The sequence below is a fragment of the Callionymus lyra genome, chromosome 4, assembly GCF_982586985.1.
Source record: "Callionymus lyra chromosome 4, fCalLyr1.hap1.1, whole genome shotgun sequence".
NCBI classification, from domain to species: domain Eukaryota; kingdom Metazoa; phylum Chordata; class Actinopteri; order Syngnathiformes; family Callionymidae; genus Callionymus; species Callionymus lyra.
This window is the reverse complement of record NC_141821.1, coordinates 23,739,966-23,752,887: the sequence shown is the minus strand read 5'-3', so window position 1 is coordinate 23,752,887 and position 12,922 is coordinate 23,739,966. Positions and strand designations below refer to the sequence as shown.

Genomic DNA, 12,922 nt, shown 5'->3' with positions numbered 1-12,922 from the left:
TATATGAACGGCTTTTATCATCCGCCGCTCCTCTTCCTCCCTTCTTCATCTTCGCTTTAAAGGGTACGAAAAGAGGAGGAGGGAGACGGGAAATCTGTCAGTCTTGAAGGAATCCAGAAAACTCAAAGTACATCTCGGTTGACACCGAGTACTTCAACTATCACAGATAATCCATTAAAATACTTCTGTTAACAAACCGCCCTCAACGCGAGTTTAGCGACGCATCCGTCTACGCCAGCGCTCCAGCCTCCATGTTCTGAGTGGTTGATATTTTGTTACTTTTCTAAATACTTGGATAATTTTAAATGATAAAAACCTTCATTTCTAACTGTGAATGTCATCATCGTCCTGCAATCACGTTATCGGATCTCATGGATCTCATTTAAAGTATATACTATATTGAGTATTGTTTTGATTGTTTAAGCGCTTTGTGACCCTGGTCTGGAAAAGCGCTATACAAATAAAAATGACTTACTTACTTACTTACTTACTTACATGGAGTAGAAGCAAACAAGTCTTAACTCCTCACAACAAGACGCAGCTGTGCGGCGCCGACACTAAAACCATCTAGATTCCAGCACTGAATTGTCGTCCATGCCCACCGGGAGACTGACCTTCATCCTCTTTGACCCCCCACAGATAACTTCCCGCAGATGGCTCATCAGAAACGCTTTATCGAGCGCAAGTACAGGCAGGAGCTGAAGGAGATGAGACGGGAGCGCGAGCGACAAGAGAAGGAGACGGACGAGGACGACGGGAAGTGACAGACGACTGGGTCTCACTGTGGCGCAGAATAGATCAGGTTTAGTCTTTTTAGTGAATTTTTATTTTGTAGGTCTTGTTCGTGACGTCAACATTTTCCTTATATCAAAATGTTTTTTTCAATTCTGTACTTTTATTTTATTTGTATACTGTACTTTTTTGTGTGTCTTTGTTTGATGTGATGATGCATCACTGGAATTCAGTTTGTTAGCAGTGAGCAACAGAACGCGAGGACTCCTTTTGTGATGCATTTGTTTGGTTTGTATTTTATGTGACTGAAAAAGAATAAATAAAAATGTTCGTACTGAGTGTTTTGATACAGTTTTTAAGTTACGAACACCTTTTTTATAACATTATTTTTAGTCATTGTTGAGAGGTTTTTTTTTTTCACCGCTTTTTCATCCTTTTTTTTTGGGCCCCAGCAGCGAAACTTGTTTATTCAAATACTATTTTTTTTTCAGAAGTGTAGGTTTAAAGAGGCACAAGTATTATTGTTGAGGTAAAAGAGACAAACGTTCTGCTTCATCTCTGTCTCACTCGACCTTAGTTACAATTTTCAGACACGTGGCTAGCAAGTACAGTCATTAATGAATTCATTTACTAAGCATCTGGTTAAGGCAGGTGACCAACGGGTCTCTGGCCCGGCGTACGGGAAGTCCCAATCTCCATCAACATTGCCACCACTGGACTTATGTCTGAAGCAGGATGCAGAAAATCTTGGAGAAGATTCAGTTCATGCCTCAGAAAGGCAGGCAGCTGCCTGTAGTACAGTTGGTGTTGCTCTGTATTTAAGCGACATGCTTCTCAGTGCTGATGTGAATGACAGTTTTTTTAAGTGCTTTGCAAACATGGAGGAGCGAAAATCAATAAACATCCCAGAGGTGGGAGAGAGAGCTGGTCGGGCTGGGGATCACCTTGGGCCAATTTGAGTTCAGTTCATACACCACCAGGAGGAATCGCTGGTGTTGAGGAGCAGCATGAAGCTCCGTACAGATGTCCCACTCGATGCGAGTCCACGGCAGTGGATGACCTGTTTTCCCATTGGTGTGAGGCACAGTCTTTCACTATCACCTGTGCACAGCACCCTTGCCGCACAGACATTGTTCCAACAGGAGTTGAATCGTGTAGGTTCCACTGGAAACGGATAAAATTGGGTTACGAGGTCTTGCATCGAGACGGCTGCTTTAGGGGGCGCGTGCAGCATAGGTACCGGCTCTGGCTCAGGTGTGTTCTGGGTGGTGTGAAGTAAAGACTTTGGTGTGCCTCTGGAGATCAAAGGGAGAACTGTAGTGGGCCTTCAACTGTTCATTCCAGCAACAGTTTCGTAGCGACATTTTGTCCTTACCCCGTTGTGGTGAGTAGAGCTGTCCGAGCCCCGTGGTTTGTTCTCGGGGTGAAATGTCGTCCAAAAACCTTAAACATGCCCCAAAAACAGGCCCAAGCTTTTCTCTTTCTGACCAAATACTTCTGCCCAGACGGGGTTAGCGGCAATTAAGCAAAAGCCATTGGTCGACCAGGTCAAGGGCCCATCTGGTTTGAGGAAGGAACGAAACAGGGCTGTGGTCTTTGAGTAACGGGGTACGAAGAATACAGGTAAAAGGATGTCATTCCACGAGAGCATGAGAGAGTAGTCGAGACCTCTGTGGTCAGGCAGAAACCCACAAACTTTATGCTGAAGGCTCTCCTCATTTAGTGTAACATTATGTTGGGAAATTACATCAAAACACACTGCTGAGGTGGTCTTCGTGCAGACCGTGCACCACAGTGTCGTCCAGGTACACCACTACACCCAAGATGCCGGTGAAGATGGTGGCCATAGTTTTTTGGGAAAAATCTGTAGGAAGAGCTGAGGCCAAATGGCATGCAGACAATGAAACAGCTGCATATACAGTAGGTAACAAAAAAGCAGTGAGGCTGTGACTTCTTGTAGGGACCTAAAGATAACCCTGGCGGAGAGCTCTAACCACCAGGTAAGAGATTCAGTGAGAAGCGGAAACTGTCATCACATAAGGCGACTGGCATCCACTGCAGTGGATGAATGAAAGAAGACAGACCAGCCCAGGTAAGAGTTAAGACCAGCGTTGCTGTCACTGTCCATGAGGACCCTGTCAAAATGTACCAGTATGTCACGAGTGAGTTACATTTCTCAAATTTTTCTCAACATCTGAGTGTTGATAAAGTGACTTTAACACATGGATGGTGATGGTGCGCGACGACACACAAACACGGTAACGCCAGAGTCGTTTTCCAAACGTTTAATGGTGTCATATAAATATTCAGTACAAAATATCACGTTTTACAAAGATCGATGACGGCCGGCTAAATCTGTACCCTGTTCACGACGACTACGACCCGCGACTGGTTACACCAACAACTGCTCACACACATTTTTCACCGACGTCATTGAGGAGTTGAGCGACTGCGTCTACACATCGACAACCACAAATCTATCGCACCCGGAGAGTCACCCTCACGGGCGAGGAAAACAAGGATGAAGAAAGACACTTTCAGGTCCATGTTGCTCGTCCAGACGCTTTTTTAAAAACCTGAAGAAAAGAAACATGACTTTGTGTGGAAACGTGGAAAAATACTAAATGTGGACATAAACGTTCTCTTCCAGAATCAACAGAATTAATTTCGATGGCTGCGCTAGGTGGCTAACCTGGTTAGCATCAGACGACGACTGCTCTGCTGTTGACTCACTTCTGGAGCGTTTCTCTGGAACATACTTCAGCCTTGATCGTGAGAAGAATTCAAGGATACCAAGATTGACGGATGATTTCTAAACTTTGAGTCGCAGACTGAGAATCACAACTTGTCAGGTGAACTTTCGTTTGTTGCCGTCAACGATTTATTTCTGCTCACTGAGCTCACTGCTTTTCTTTTGTAAAACTCTTATCTTTTCTTCTGTTCTTATATATTCTTTTGGACATTTTTTCCATGGATTATGTTTACAGTGTTTGCTTCTTTCTAACTTGTTTAATCAGAGGTTTTATTCTGTCTTTCAACTTGATCTGTTCGCTGTTTGTAGCAGAACTGGCATTTCTTTTGCATAAACCAGTACTCACATTGTGGCTAACCCACAGCAGCAGCAGGCCATCGTCTTTTTGAACCAGGAAATGATCTGTCTGGTGACAACCGAAGCTGTCGACCAGCCTCTTTCGCTGCTGTACACCATTTCTCATGTCCACCCAGGTGCTCCAGAAGGGCCTCAGCTATCACTTTACACAAAAGTTACAGCGATGTTTTACCATTTGTACCTTCTAGACTTGACGCGTCCTTGAGCGCGACTTTCTTTTTTTTTTCACGGGCAAATCTGATTATGGTGTCCGATCATTTCAGTCAGTTTACGTTTACATTCAAATCGAGTGTCATATCATTTTTGAGGATTTGTAAATAACTGCTGTTTTTCTCCTCTCCGGCTTAAACCATGTTTTCCCCTGCAGGCTTTTTTTCGACCTCTATCAAGGACAAACCTAACTACCTTATTCCGCCGAGGTCAAAGGTCTCTACTGATAAGCGTTCCCCGCGGCTGTTTGTCCGAACGAGCGTTAACGGTGATTTGAAAAAAAAGGAAATGTTCCTGGATGTTTGGCACATTTCTGTCAGCGAGCTGCTATTTTACATTTTTACATTCCATGTAGCTGAAGAGGGGGTTGGGGGGGTGACAAGGCCGCCTCTCAGAGACATCGAACGTTTGATTGTGAAGAATCTGGGTAACAAGAACCTGTAAGAGTCAGATCCAGTTTAATTTAAGGCAACTTCCACTGGTCGTCTGCAGCTGACAAACCACGAATGAAAAAAGGGTTCTAGAAATTTTGAATGATCGAATTTTAGAGAATGGAGAATGAAGAACATGAGGTCAGGAAACATATTCGGGTCACATCATAGTCCGACATAGTGAGCACAATCTGATGCTGCTGGGATTAGGTCGGTCGGACGTCTTTAGATAATAGTCAGTAGTGATGGTCTGACGGAGCTTCATGAAGTAGTGTCATGTTGTTAACAGGTCAGAAGGTGGCGCCATCAGTTTAAAAATGATGTGATGTTTAATTAGAACAGTTAAAAACAAAGGAAAATAGTGCAGAGACCGCCATCTAGTAGGCTCTGAAAATAATAACACTGCTTCATGAAGCTTCATCAGAGCATCCATAGCTACTTTCTTCAGTGATGATGACCAACTAGCTCACAGTGAAAGATCAAATTAGTTTTTCTGAAGTGGAGTTCATTTTTTGCAGTCACACATAAATAAACATTTAATGACACTGCTTCATGAAGCTTCATCAAACCATCACTAATACCCAGTTTTTTACATGAATAGAAGTTAATTGTGTCATTTCAGATTTGTCCAGGTAAAAGCCCACCATTTAAAAACACTATTTTTCAAAATTAATAAAAAATGCAAATATGAACAAAAATATTCCACTTTAGTCTATATTATGATTTAATCATAACTGACCAAGGTATGTCCTTGGGTCACACATTTTATGGCATTATGTTTCAAGCCAAGGTGAATTGATATGATAAAATAAATCCTGCTTATGTAATAGTTTCATGATGGGAGTCTAAATATTTGTTTTTGTGTTTCAATACATAAAACCTCTGATCTATACGATTTCATTGCCTTTAATCCAGAAACAAAAGTGCGATTTTTAAACATTTTTTTTGTTGCATTTATTTTTTACAATTCTTATTTACAACTTCAGAGATTCGTAATCTCTTATTGTGTAATGATTTGTGTACACATTTGTTCAACACATCTTGTTTGACAATTTCCTGACCTCAAGTTTGGTAATGGATACTATCAGGTCATCTCCGCGACGATTGTCCACAAGGTCGTCTTTGATAAACCTTCCTAATCCTCGGCCCCCGGCAGTTGCAAATGTAGCTACGCTTGATTGACAGCTGATTATCTCCTGATGAAGAACTTAAGTCTGTGTGCGATGTTCGATGATCATCCTGCCTTGATCGGTGTCTTTTTTTTACAACGAGGAATAAAACATCTACATTTGAGTATTTTCAATTCAAGCGTGTGAAGCTTGAAAATGCTGCCACTGGATTTGAATGTTTTTCAAAACACTTGTGTAGCTGAACTCTAACTGTTGCTGTCCAATGATGCTACCACTGCGGCCATTCACTTTTATTTTGAAAAAATGGAATGGAAATGAACCTACTTGGGCACAGTTTAGCTCCAGTAGAGATGTGGAGTTCATCAAGGCAGTTTAGTCAAAACCCCCTGACACTTGTCTACATCCCTCACTCTGTATTTATCAGGAAAACTGATCGTGAATACAATCGAAAGATAAATGTTAGAAAAAGTATTTTTAAATGCTATAAAAGTCAGTTTTGGGCTGCAGTGGACAGTCAATGAACTGCAGCTTTTTCCACTTCCTCATTGGCTTCACCGGGTGCTGACCCATTGCAGCAGAATCATTGACACAAAACCAGAACTTATTTTCTTCACAATAAAATACCAGCGGGTTTAGTTTTGAAACTGATCCTGAAACCAAGTGATCACCAATCGTTCATCACATCGGCTTTTATGTTCCTTGTCTTACACCCAAAAACATAAAACAAGTTACGTTTTATGTTACGGATTGATTTTCCTTTCCTGTTTTCAACAAGAAGTCAATATTAATGGTGTACAGGACCCTGAATGATAACATGATTTACACTTGAGCATTAAGAGTTTCACTCCTGGATGAGTGACTTTAATGTCACGAGTGAGATGTTGTTCTTCAGCCTTTTGAGATCAAGAGTTGATGTAAATTTGGAGAGTGAACTGTGCTGATCCCAGGTCAGGCTTAACACAGGTCCCGCAGCGAGGATGTGATGAGCTAATCGTTGATCAAATATACTGTATACACATTTGTTTCTTGTATTATTATTATTATATTTGATTTTACATCACTGTGGGCCTTCGTGTCCAGTCATTTAAATCCTCTGTATGTGTCACGCTTATTGTAGAATTGACATCAAAGCTACTTGGACCTTGCAATGATGGACCAACAAACTCTCCATCAAAACCTTTTTATCTCTGTGAAGCATCACAAGCTGCTGGTGCTGGTCTCACGGGGTTCGGGAGGTGAAGCAGAGTCGTCTCTGTTGGCAAAAGAAGAAGTCTAGAGTTTGAGGTGGACCCCTGTGACATTCAGCTGGTGACAGTCACTTGATCGTCAGCTCGCTGACATCACGACGAGGAGGTGAGTGAGGGTTCATAGGGTCTTGGAAAAAAAACAGCTGTACAGTGTTGTACGGCCAGTATGTGAGCGCAGATCACAATATTCAGCATGTTTGTGCGAGGGACACTGATAAATATGGATCCGTTGGTTTCGCATGAGCGCGTGTCTTTCTCAGGCAGCTTTGCAAAAAAGGAAATCTTTAGATACATATGTGGGGAATTGTTTGCCCCCCGTATACACGCATGTGAAGACAAGTCCGTTCACGGTGCCCTCGCCAAAGTAACGCAACTACCACTTACGGGACACACAAAGCCTAAACTTTCTGGACTCGGATGTCCTGCTAGCTCGTTAAGAGTTCCTGTCGCTATCATCGCCCCCATACATGTCGGCCAGTTTCTTAAAACGTGGCCCCCAGTCGCTCAGGTAGTTGTAGTCCTGGTCCCCCTCGGTGGTGGCCGACTCCAGCGAGCTGAGCGACTCGGCCACCGAGCCGTTCCCCTCGTAGGCGTACGTGGCCAAGGAGTCGTACGGCGGCGCGGTAGGGTCGCCGTCGTTCTCCTGTAGCCTCTGGGTGATGAAGTCCCGGACGTCGCCGTTATTGTCCCGGCACGGCGGCAGCAGCACCTGCCGGCGCACCGGAGGGTAGAACGTCTCGGGTACGATGTCCCGCCTCTGCTTGCTCTCCTCGATCGCCTCCGGATTCCGCAGCGTGCCGATGTCGAACGCCTGCGTGTCCTCCTCGCCGCCGCCCTCGTCGTTGTAGCTGACCACGTTGTCCCGCACGTCCTCCTTGGAGATGATCAGAGGCTCCTTCTTACGCTGCTTTCTCAGGGCGGCGAAAAGAACCACGATCACTGCGGAAGAGAGATGTAACAAGGGCAGCATCAGCGTGACGTTTCGAGGGAATTGTGCGAGAGCTCCACGATGTGAAAACATGCTCAGCTACCACAGTGTGCATTATGTATCGGCGCTCTCCTCAGGGTGACCACGGGACCATAGGTTCTCATCTTTAGCTCGCTCACGTGAAGACAAATGCTGTCATGGCCGACCTACTTTGTTCGTGTTATTTTCCGAGTTTGCTGAGGACTCACAAGTCTTCTCTCTAAGAGTTTAGAGCTGAGTGAATCAAATAGCCATGTGTTGTATTTGACAAAATGTTTCTTGAGGCTCCACCTGTGCTGTGTCTCAAATCGCATACTACTCTTAGTATACTAGAAGTTAGTATGCATCAGTTTAGTGTACGTACTAACTAGTACGCATAGTAGTACTGTCTCAAATCAAACACTGCTGCTACCCACTAACCGGGAATCACATGACAGCTTCTTCTTCTACTTCTATTTAACGATGTTTCAACCAGCTGTAGGAAAACTATCGCCGACACCTGCTGGCAGCACCTTTTGCAACTTTGGAAAAAGAAATAAAGAAAAAATATGAGAATCGAAATATTTGCGAGATATTTAAGCTGGTATCAGCACCGAAGACGTCCCATCCTTCTACTGCTGAAAATGCACCTGTAAGTATATGCATATAAATGCATTTATATGTGACGTAACTTCCGTTTACAACGTCACTAAGATGGCGGCTGTTTAGGGTGGTTAGTGTCCATCTAACCATGCTCAGTTTTGTGGGCGTGTTAGTACGCCAATTTAGTGTGCATGGCGCACTAAATTTCCCATACAAAGAATTGAGACGCACTAAAAATACTAACTTTGAGTACGCTAGTATGCGATTTGAGACGCAGCACTGGAGTCTACAGCATAGCACAATGCTAACAACTGATGTTGAGGAATGTGGTCATGCAGCAGAATTTGTGTGGCCATGAGCATCGGAAAGCAACTGGGCCAATATGGACCACCATTGTCTGCCTGCAGAAACTGTTTGGTCAAATTAAGGATAATGGCAACTCACTGAGCAGGATGAGGACGCAGAGCAAGATGGCGACGAGGGCTCCGGTGCTGAGCCCGGCACGTGCCGTCAGGGCTTCGGCATTGCACAGCTTCACGTTGCCCTCCCGGTCGCACATGCACACACGGACGGTCAGCGTGTTGGTGCTGCTCTGCATGGGGTGATCTCCGTCTGAGATGACCACGGGGACATAGTAGACGCTCTTCTGTAGGCTACTGTAGCTGTTCCGGCGGGTCAAGATCCAGGCCGTGTTGTCTGCGAAACAAAACACACGTTAGTCCCGCAAACCTCACAGACATACCAGGCCACGTAGACAGTGGAGGACCTTCAAGAAGCTCAGAGGACGTCAGGTGAGTCAATAAATAATCGGTCGTACCTTTGTTGTCCCGCACAGAGAAGTTTGCTTTCCCGGCGGCTTCCTGTGCCAGAGCGAAGAAGAAACGGTGACCTCCAACTGGATCATCTGGATCTCTGGCGCTGATCGTCTGGATCCTCTGAAACCAAAACCATATGATAAGTGCCATCACATCTACGCATTCCATAACTGCCTTCTCTTTACCTTCACCCGTTCATGCCTCCCTCCCGTCCCACACCCCCATACAGAGTTTACAACTTTGTTAGTGCGGCTTCATTACTTTGCAGATTTTTTTTTCAATGTGTGTCTTAAAATATTGTGGATGCTTTACGATATTGTCGATTTACAAGATTCGCCATAGTCAAATAACATGTCATATTATTTGCTAACATATTAGCACCAACCACTTAGAGCATGAGTATATCACCACGTCGCTCTCACTTTACTGAAAAAGTGTCCAAACTCACGAGGAACACTTTATATGGTTTTGAATAATGGATTTGAATTTATTACAATTTTTTTGGCCGCAAACTTCTGCTGAATCAAGTTTTACTCCTTAGCAGCGCTTCTACCGTAGTTTGGAACTGGCTATGTTGTGCCAAGACAGATGTTGAAAAGAACAAACTTATTCCAGCCGCTGAAAAACGAATTAACATGTTGGTAAGTGTAATATGCAGTGCATGTTCATTCATATAGTCCTAATAGTTGAGGCATTGAAGCTAAAAATAATTAAAAACGGCATTGTTGTGTATAATTCAGAATCAGCAATCGGATAATTTCAATTTTAATATGCATTCAAATGTTCTGTTAAGTTTTTTATAACAATTATAATAAAAAAAAATTTTGTTCAACTTATCTCTCATTTGTATTTATTATTTAAATAGTAAAAAAAAATTGTGAATCACATTTCCCTAATCTTACAACCCCTCGACACTTCTTCACATTAGTGATGGTGTGATGAAGCTTCATGAAGCAGTGTCATGTTGTTAAGAGGTCAGTAGGTGGTGCCATCAGTGTAAAAATGATGTTTCAATAGAAAAGTTGTTCAAAACAACGGAAAATAGCGCAGAGACCGCCATCTAGTGGACTCTGAAAATAATGACACTGCTTCATGAAGCGTAATCAGACCATCAGCAGTTTACATCCCTCATTTACTTTTTTGATCGAAGACAGAATAAAATGGCACAAATAGAAATAAATAATTTATTATTAAACTCAAATCTTAAACAAACATCTTACTAAGATTGGTTTAACAGTTGACTCTGACTCTGGATGTGTCCCACGTGCCGCACTTGCTGCTGTTAATCTTTCTCTTCTTCTTTCATCATCTCTAAAACATATTTTCCATCTCTCTCCATCCCTGTGTCTATCCATCATCCACCTTGATGACATCATTCATCGTGTCGCCTGTGTTGCTGCTCTTGTTCCAGCAGTGGTCCTCCTTACCCGGCCGACCTTCGCTGAATTATTTCTTCTTTTTCTCAGTTTATAAGGTCAATGTGGAGGTGGACCTCACAGCGTGTTTCTAAGGACGAAACTGAAACCATGGCAACTGACTTGCGACTCACCTGGTTCGCTTTGGCGTTCTCGCACACAAACGTCTCATAATCGGTGACAAACGTGGGAGCGTTGTCGTTGACGTCCAGGATTCTGATGTAGACGGGCACGCTGCTTATCTGGCGAGGGTTGTCTGGGAGATAGAGAAGGATAAATGCACGTCAGCGTCTTGACCCTGGAACACGCTGACCCTCCAGAAACGTCAAGACACAGGCTTTTGATTCAACGACTAATGTTCTGTTGTGGAGCCAATATAACACCACAGAAACACAACCCTTATGACTGTGACCACAGAAACACAACTTTTACGACGCTTTACTGCAGAATATTGTTGTCTCCAGGTCAGAGTTCAGGACGTGCCTAGAATCCAATCACATTTTCTTTCTACACCAAAATCATGGTGGAATTGAGCACAGCTGTTTACCAACCCCGACCTCTCCCTTCACCAAACACTTTGTCTGGATTTAAAGAGCCTTATTGTTATTTTGAAACATGACTTCCACGGATCACACACCCGAGCACATCTGCACACAAACAAGTGCATATGTGTGAATGTCCTGGTTGCACATAGTCTTTCATTTAAAAAGCTTTCTAAATCAACCTTGATTTTAATCGACCATTTCCTGCCTGAATAATACGTTTTCGTGGCTGACTCTCAGAGTAGAGTTGAAGCGATCGGACGCGGATCATTTTGTTTAATACATCATAAAACTATTACTAAACCAAGGATCCCCAGTGGAATGAGAAAAAGAATACTTAACTTTGATATCCAATCATGTATTGTAAATACAGTCCATGATACGCTGCACAATTCTAAATCTAAATCTAAGCCTGCCTATTGTTGTATTGAAGGTAATAAGAAGGGATGATTCTTCATCTACAGTGCATATAAAAAGTACTACATCTAGATAAATCATTTTTTCCATCTTTAATGCGATATAACCTTTACAACACAATTGAAAAACAAATGCAAATATTTCCGGGAGGTGAGAGATAATGTGGTTGCACATGTTCTTGTTCAAAGTGTTCCACAGAGGGCTGCGGTGGGTACATGTTTTTGTTCCAACCAATCAAGAGGACCGCTTTTCACCCATCAGGTGTCTTACTAGTGTAATCACTTGACTGTCAGTCTGGTGTTGCTTGTTTCAGCTGAAACCTCATTGGTTAAACTATGCATGTTTGACTTGTTGGAACAAAAGCCTGCAACATCTCGGGACTTTGACCACAATACAGAAGAAGCTGCAGGAAATTCTTGCAAGCTCTGGCTGTGTAGTACATTAGAATCTGAATAAGATTTGTTGCCAGTCGTGTAATTACATAAGAGGAATTTTGAGAAAAGAATCTCTGGTCTTATTCAAATTTGGTATGGTGTCAGGACAAAAGCCTCATCTTACAAAGAAAAATATCCAAGCCCGGGTTAATTATGTTTCCAAAACGCCTGTTGGAAATGTGTCGTGCTCCAAGGTCTAACTTTTTGGACATAATTCCAAAAGGTGTTTTTGGCTCAAAAACAGCATTGCACACAAAGCAAACACCATAGCTACAGTGAAGCATGCTGGTGGCAGCATCATGCTTTGGGGCTTTTTTTACTTGGCTAGAACTGGGGCCTTAGTCCAAGTGGAGGGAGTTAGGAACATTTCCAAATACCGGTCAGTGTTGGCACAAAACCTTCTGTTAGAAAGATCAAGACGAAGAGGAACTTCATCTTTCAACACAAATCAATATCAACAAAATAATGGATTCACTGGAATAAGATTGTGGCTTTGGAATGGCCCAGCCAGAGTCGAGACCTCAATCGCACAGAACATCTGTGGCGTGATCTGAAAAGCGCTGTGCATAGGAGATGCACTTGCAATCTGTCAGGTTTGGAGCAGAATTGCTAAGAAGAGTAGGCAATTATAGCCACATCAAGAAAATGTGCCACGCAAGATTGGCTCCTGTAATAAAAAGCAAATGTGCTGCAACAAAATATAAAAGGGTGTTAAAGCGTGTGCATAATGCAACCAGCTTATTTTTAAGGTCTTTAGTTGATATTTTCCCCTTTAGAGGTTTCAGTTAGTTTGGGGTAAATCTCCCTTGGATCTTTATCTTGTCATTATGTGTGACAACTACAACTTCCATGGAGCTAACCCACGATGGTCTTTGACAATGTTTCCTTCCT

At 43.0% G+C, this 12,922-nt stretch overlaps 2 protein-coding genes across 3 annotated transcripts in view; one reads left to right on the top strand and one right to left on the bottom strand.

Annotated features, from left to right (window-relative positions):
- The window catches only part of drosha (drosha ribonuclease III), an 80,086-nt gene extending 79,015 nt beyond the window's left edge, over positions 1 to 1,071 (top strand). For both annotated transcript variants that reach the window (XM_087789258.1, XM_087789259.1), the window contains exon 32: positions 640 to 1,071. In XM_087789258.1, the coding sequence (XP_087645384.1) occupies positions 640 to 764 (125 nt within the window). In that variant the 3' untranslated portion in view covers positions 765 to 1,071. The remainder of the gene's footprint in view (positions 1 to 639) is intronic.
- Positions 1,072 to 3,002: 1,931 nt separating this feature from the next.
- Positions 3,003 to 12,922, bottom strand: part of LOC148082143 (cadherin-6-like) — a 62,109-nt gene continuing 52,189 nt past the window's right edge. The window contains exons 9-12 of the mRNA XM_087789260.1: positions 10,773 to 10,894; positions 9,226 to 9,343; positions 8,853 to 9,104; positions 3,003 to 7,798 (exon numbers count right to left, since the gene is read on the bottom strand). Coding sequence (XP_087645386.1) covers positions 7,293 to 7,798; positions 8,853 to 9,104; positions 9,226 to 9,343; positions 10,773 to 10,894 — 998 coding nt within the window. The 3' untranslated portion in view covers positions 3,003 to 7,292. The remainder of the gene's footprint in view (positions 7,799 to 8,852; positions 9,105 to 9,225; positions 9,344 to 10,772; positions 10,895 to 12,922) is intronic.